The 7,397-nt window shown below is 32.5% G+C and overlaps 1 protein-coding gene across 5 annotated transcripts in view; it reads left to right on the top strand.

Moving 5' to 3' along the window:
- LOC106469790 (acidic mammalian chitinase-like) overlaps positions 1 to 7,397 on the top strand; it is a 47,515-nt gene that overhangs the window by 22,414 nt on the left and 17,704 nt on the right. For all 5 annotated transcript variants that reach the window (XM_013930300.2, XM_022398353.1, XM_022398354.1 and 2 more), the window contains 3 exons: positions 2,601 to 2,892; positions 3,482 to 3,608; positions 4,545 to 4,654. In XM_013930300.2, the coding sequence (XP_013785754.2) occupies positions 2,601 to 2,892; positions 3,482 to 3,608; positions 4,545 to 4,654 (529 nt within the window). The remainder of the gene's footprint in view (positions 1 to 2,600; positions 2,893 to 3,481; positions 3,609 to 4,544; positions 4,655 to 7,397) is intronic.

Genomic DNA, 7,397 nt, shown 5'->3' with positions numbered 1-7,397 from the left:
TAGTAGCCCAAGAGTTGGCGGTGGGTGGTGATGACTAGCTGCCTTTCCTCTAATCTTACACTGCTAAATTAAGGACGGATAGCGCAGATAGCCCTCGTGTGGCTTTGCGCGAAATTCAAAAAACAAACAAACAAACAAAACTCTGAGCCACTGGGTACTTAATAGGAAGAAGAGACGTACCTACTAAACTAATACAAACCGTGCATGCTATTTGACCATTATGTATGCATTAAAGAACCATTAAAGCAATTCACTATTTCAGAGGACAGTTCTGTATTGTCTGTATTTTTCAGTCTTCCATCGTCTTGTAAGAGCATGGGTAAATCTTGTATTAACAAAAGAAAAATAACAAAGAAACTTGACTTGTAATTATATCGTAGTAGTGTTTGTAATTTTGTTTATTTATTTGTGTTGAACATTGTCGGGGCGTGGGTTGACCTTGTGGTAGAACTCTAGATTTTGGAGCTGACAAGCCGAGTTCTAATCCGTGCGATGTCACAAAATATTCCCCACACTTTCAGCTACAGAAGCATTATTTGGGTCGCAGCCAAGTCCATTAGCATGGATGGTAAAGGTGTTACTGATTGATTGTCTTCCCTCCGATCAGTAGTTCAAAATTAGGGACGGCGGCGGATAGCCTTAATAGCTTTGCCATAAATATATAAATAAACATTGTCATTAATAAATGTTTGAATTGCCGATAGTAATTTCATATTTATTTTTTTCAGTGGGCTAAAATAATGATGAATTTTTACAAAATCGCATAACGTCACCACTTACACGGAATATGTCCTCTGCAGAACATTATAGTATCATCGGAAATGTCATTTTATGAACCGTTACCAATTCTTTAACCTGCACGCAAAAGTCAAATCTCTTATAATAGAGTAAGTTCTTGTAATTATTGGCAACGCTTTACAATCTAAAAATACTCTGACCATTGTACGATCTTCCATGGTCTAGTTAAATTCTGATTTACACTAAGAATTTATCTGATGGTACTTTTGGCTTCAGAATATAATGGTGAAAAACGTTATGGTATCGTTAGGCTTTGAATCCAGGTGAAATAGATTAATTTAGTGTGATTTATATGGACTTTTACTTTGTTGGTTCATTCAATATTAATGATATAAAATCGGAGGAAGTAGAGGCAGCTCTCTATTTATATCATGTGTTGTAAAGTATTTTACTGGCCTATTATTCTGCGTTTCTCATAGAAAATGTATAAAAATGATAGACTAATTTGTTTTAGTTATTCTTTTTTTTATGTACAGCTAACAAAGTTTTTATTATTAATCCAATATTTTTATTAAAAAATTGAAAGTTGGGACTTTTTTATATATTTTTTCTTCTGTTGTGCTGAGTTTAGCGACAAGTAAAAAAGGGTTTGCTTGTTTTTAAAAAAGCAGTTTCTTAATCATCTTGACTGTAGATTTAAAAGGTTAAAAACATGTAGTAAGTTATAAAATGAGAGTTTAACATCATCATGTGTAAGTGGGCGAAAGTTGCCAGCATCCAAAAAACAATTAAATGACAATATCTTAAAATGTAATCCAAAAATGCGAAAAGCTAACGCATACCGAAAAAAACTAAAAAAACTAGTTAGTTACTACGAAATTGGTTTCACAATTTTTCAAAATGTATCGTCTTTGTGCGTTTTTGAATTACATTTTAAGATATATAAATAAAGTCGGACCAAATCATAAAAGTGATATTTAAGACAAACTTTGAAAATGTTTGGTAGAAACAGAATCCAAATCCAAACAACAATGATCGAAATCGAGGCAATTTAAACTAATAATAATTATACATAAAGCAAATAGGTAAATACCACCAATATTAAAAAAAACAGTTCTTATTAAGGCAAATTAAGCTAATAATTATGAGAGTAAACCGTAAAACTCCATATTTATTTGAAAGTCGATCATTAGATTTAGATAAGGGCTACGTTCGAATACACGTATGATGAAACCCTTGGATACAACATTTTCAGAATTTTTAAGTTTGAAAGAATAATAAAAAAATAATAACACTTAAGTGCTAAAACTTAATTTTGTTTATTTGTTTTAGAATGTTCAACAAAACTACAGTAAGGCTATCTGTGCCTAGCTATCCATAATTTTGAACTGATAGATTAGAGGGAAGGTAATTAATCAGCAAAACCCACTGCAGACTCTTGGGTTACTCTTGTCTGAGTAAATAAGAAATTTGAATGTCACTCTTACAGTGTACCCACACCCTAAAGTGCGGAGCGCGTCTTTGCAGTAAAAGGACGCGAACAAAGAACTCTTGGATTCACAGTCCAGGCGCGCTAACTATTGGATTACGCCCGGCCATTTGCTTTCATAGTATTAAGAGACAATTGTACTGTTGCAGAGGCCTCTAATTTGTATTCGTATGTGAAGTTTATCTCATCCTTCGTAACATTGAATTACTTTTAAACACCTTTGTGTATACATTCCAATTTTTATTTGTTACACGTGTTTTCGTCACGTCTCTTCGGAAGTTATAGAAATAAAAACACAGAAAATAAAATAAAAGTTTTTTTTGTTAGTTTCGATAGAATTAACCAAATGCATGGGTTTCTTTTTTATTTGCAGAGGTCCAACCAGCCTTGAAAAGGGTATGCTATTATACGATCCGGCATGGCTATGACGACACTCCACTAAAACCCAACCTTCTCGATCCGTCAGTCTGTACTCATTTAATAGTAGGATTTGCAAGTGTTGCCTACGACTATCTGATCCCGAAACACCCAAAAGACTTGTATGTTTACGGAAATGTTACATCATTGAAGATAAATAATCCTGACCTAAAGGTGCTATTGTCCGTCGGAGCCGGGAGCGGTGGCAAATTCTCGGCAATGGTGAACTCTCCTCCCGGCAGAAAAAAGTGAGATTTGTGTCTTTCATCTAAGCCTATACTGAAGTTTTGTGGAAAAAAACAAACTAACTTAATTATTGAATTGAGAAAGAAATGTGACAGAAATTAAATGAAGATTTGTTTGTTTGTTGATAAACAAATCTACATAATGGGCCCTGAAACTTACCGCTGAGCCACAAAGGGCCGCTAAATAAAGGTTTCAGATTCTTGTATGCATTATAAAGTATGCATTTTTTTAGCATAATTTCATGCTGTTTTCCTGAAAATGTACATGCAAGATCCTATAACTGTTATACAAACATTCTGGAATTTTAGATAAAACTGCTTAAAGCATACAAGAGTTTTTGCTATACAATCTTAGTGAAGAAAAAGCAATATCTATATGTATAAATAATAACTTGAAAGACATTTTTTGATATAGGAATATAATTTTGGTACCCAGTGTTCTCTTGGTAAACGAAATTTGTGAAAAAGTTTTCAACAAATCTTTGGCAGTCATTCAACGGCACCAAACTTCATTTTATGATCAATTGAAAATACGTTGAGGTTAAGTAATAAATTACTTTATTAAGATATGTATTTTTTCCCTCCCATATAGATTTGTGACATCAGCAATCGCACTGTTGGAGAAGTTTAATTTCGATGGTATAGACTTTGACTGGGAGTTTCCAGCTTGGAAAGGAGCGCCCCCTTTAGACAGAGTTTCTTTTATATACTTGTTAAGGGTAATTATTAATAAGAATTTTTGAGTGAAAGAAAAAAAGAGTGTATTACAGTAAATAGTGTTAGTCCATCACACTGTATGTGCAATATCCAGTGCCGACGAGGCTTTTCACCAATACCTGAGTTCCTCAAGCCGACTGGGATAAGACAGACGCAGTAGTGGTTGAGACTCTATTTATATTAGCAAATTGCTTGACAACAATTTCCATGTTGGTGAAGTGTAATTTTCCCATCAATTTTATATTAATGTCCCAACATATTAGAATTTGGGTAAGGATTATTAACACTAAATTATTTATTTATTTTAAAATAATATATTATTAAAACATTATTTTATTGAATTAACTTGCTTATTATTCAGAAGAACATTGTATTGTATAGATATCTCTTGGGGCTGATATATATATATAATGAAAGGGCAGGGGAAAATGATCCAGATTAAAATTTATAAGATGTTTGGGCAAGAAATAATGGATGATACTTAATGTTTAATAATTATGTATTAAGAATTTAAGATAAATCTAACGTGTGTTTGGATAGAAATCAGAAAGTTACAAACATGTATTCATACAAAGTAAAAAAAAGTAATATCATTTAAAGTTACATGTAATTAAGAAAATATACTTTCATGCTTTCTAGGATTTTAGAAACTTTTGTTTTCATACTTTTTAGGATTTAAAAAAAATATTTTCATGCTTTCTAGGATTTTAGAAAGTTTTTATTTTCATGCTTTCTAGGATTTTAGAAAGTTTTTATTTTCATGCTTTCTAGGATTTTGGAAACTTTTTATTTTCATGCTTTCTAGGATTTTGGAAACTTTTTATTTTCATGCTTTCTAGGATTTTAGAAATTTTTTATTTTCATGCTTTCTAGGATTTAAAAAAAAATATTTCCATGCTTTCTAGGATTTTAGAAAGTTTTATTTTCATGCTTTCTAGGATTTTAGAAACTTTTTCAAGGCAGAAGAAAAAGAATTTTTGCTTACAGCCGCCGTTGCTGCTCCTCGATCGATAGTTATTACAGCATACGACATTCCAGCTTTAGCTTAGTAAGTAGAACAAACTTTACATGCATTGCATACAACCTGTTTGTTGGAGTTGATAAAACGCATGTTGACGTAGAACTGGTTTTGGTAGAATTTAAAGTTTCATATAATTTAACATTTTGTTGCTGTTACAACGAGAATTTGTTGAAGCAAGAATTAGAGGAAAATCGGTAATTTCAAGTATAATTTATGATTTTGCATGTTATGTTACGGTTTTGGTAATAATTAAACTCAGAAGGGTTGTTTATGATGGTAAAAAACACCTGCAGGATCAAAATATTAGTAAATCGCACAAAATAGGTAAAACTTTAATGCTTTCGACAAGTCCATAGATCGACTTTTGTCAGATTTTAAATTTAATTTATTATTCAGAATTATTAGTGGAATAATGCTTGTCACCACGATGTAGAATTATTTTTCCTTGCACTTAATGTTGATTTATTCATAAAGTTTTCTTCAAATGAAGCCAGCCATCACTCTTGTCAATCTGTACTAAAAAATCAAATTTCTTCACGTGCACCACAAAATGATGAATAATGAAAATATCAAGCTTTGGAAACCAGTAAAACTACAATGAAATTAACATATATGAGCTAGTTTCTTTTAAAACTACAATTTTTGACCATTTACAAACTCATAAACATTGTCATGTCACTGCCAGACTGCTCGTAGGTTCATTCGCCACACAAACCATACTTTTATTTTTACGTTATTAGTTAGTTATCAGTAGTGTACACTAAATTATATTAGTGCCTGATAGCTAGAACAACATTACTTTATTGTTAACTAGCCGTCTTTACCCGGGTATTACCTGAACAGAGGGCTGATGTTTAGCTATTTTTAAACAGAAAGGATCAAACGAAGGTCTCGTATTCTTGATATTTTATGCGAACGGCGCTCTGCATGGCGGATGCCGTCACCGTCTTTGTGAAACTGCCGCTCTCACTCACTCACTGGACGATGAGTAGCTTGTGTTTTTCTTTGGCTCTCAAGGCGTGTTTCCATTTCTTGTGGAGTCTCACTATGTCGCTTTTGTTGGATAGGTTTGGCCCAAAATATAGTGAATAAAAACCAATTTATTTTTGCAGAGTCTCGCAGGTTCAACTTGTCTATTCTATAAAAAAGTTAGTTTTGTTTGTCAGTAGACACGACAGCATACCACTTTATAAAATACTCATACATTTTTCTGACGCCATTTCCACTTAAATAAGACCAAAAATCCTGTCTTCTTCTGTGGAAAAAATAGATTACAAAGTTTTTATTGACACTAAAATTGTTACCTCACAGACATTAACCTGAGTACTCTGATTCCATACCTTTATAGGCCTACTATTATAGGGGCTGAAAGGCGCGAACAAACAGACACAAACTTAGTTTTATATATGAGATACTACATGACATTACCTCAAGTCCGACTTTGAGATAGCCAGAAGAGCACCAATGTTCTATTCTAATGGTAAGGAACAATAGTTTTACACAAATACCTGCACTTCAAGTACATTTTTTTAAAAACAGAATTATTACTTTTTGGGAGATTTTAATGACACTTGGTTCACCTGTTTTGCAGCTTGTTCGAGAACGACGTTTGATTATACTGTTACGTCTCCGTTCGTTAGTTAATTTTCCGTAAATTCGTTCCGACGAAACTTTTGCGACACAAGTCCTTTCTTAAATAAAACTGGTTTATTCTTTCTGAATATAACTTTGCGATACACTTAGTTTCAACAGTCGCTGTATAACAAACACCATAATTCACGTCTCACGTGGCCAAAAATATTTTGTCCGCATACATTCAATTACTCATTCACTTGTTGCGTCACGTTGCGAGCGTCTTATATATACCAGGCTACCCCCAATCTAGTAGTCTCCCGATAATTCATGAAGGTTCGAGAAGGAGTGGCGTGATACTAGTCACGTGACCTCGCTGACGCAACAATACTAAGAGCTGGTCTTCGTCGTAAAATATTTCATGAAATTAATTTTTATATTTTTACATAAGTTATTAATAGTTTATTATTTAATTCTTAATAAAACTTGTAGCGAAAGAAATCATAAATTGATTTTAACATGTTTTTCACAGTTTATCTAGCAGCAACATAAACCCAAAAGTTATCAAGTAACAAAGTGTAATTAAAAGCGGTAGTTCTTTAATATTTTTGTTTTACAAAAATAGCATGTATACAGCAATATGATATTGGACAAAGATAAAACGTTGGAATTATTAATTTCTACGCACATTTTACCGAGTTACTAGAACGCTATGCTTATTTGACGCTAAAATTTGTTTCAACTTACTGAAAGATAACACAGGCCTACTATGGTTTTATTGTCTTGAAATTTTTACATGTTCTACAGTAATTCCTGTACGTTGAATCGGAAAATGATGTCCATTTTTCTCCATCACGTACAGATTTTTCATAAAACGTCCTAACGCAATACATAAAAGAAAGACGACAACACGTAGTTTTGAGATTAAAAGACGTAGATTTCCCCTCCCTCCAAAAAATCGGGGTGAGTGAGGATGCATATTTATTTGACATTAATGTTCTTCCCTTTTCTTCAGTTTGATTGTATTTTTGTTAACAAACATAATAATAAAAAATATTCATTGTGGTAAATGAAATAATAATATTATCTAAGTAAGAGGTTTTCTTCTTCCCGATTTGTAAACATTCTTTACATGATAGAAAAAAAGGAATATTATTTTCGAAATCTGCGTAGCTGAATTATGGAAAATCCGTTATTA

Source organism: Limulus polyphemus, unplaced genomic scaffold (genome assembly GCF_000517525.1).
Source record: "Limulus polyphemus unplaced genomic scaffold, Limulus_polyphemus-2.1.2 Scaffold3659, whole genome shotgun sequence".
Classification (NCBI taxonomy): Eukaryota; Metazoa; Arthropoda; class Merostomata; order Xiphosura; family Limulidae; genus Limulus; species Limulus polyphemus.
The sequence above is the reverse complement of the archived record's forward strand: the minus strand, read 5'-3'. Positions and strand labels throughout refer to the sequence as shown.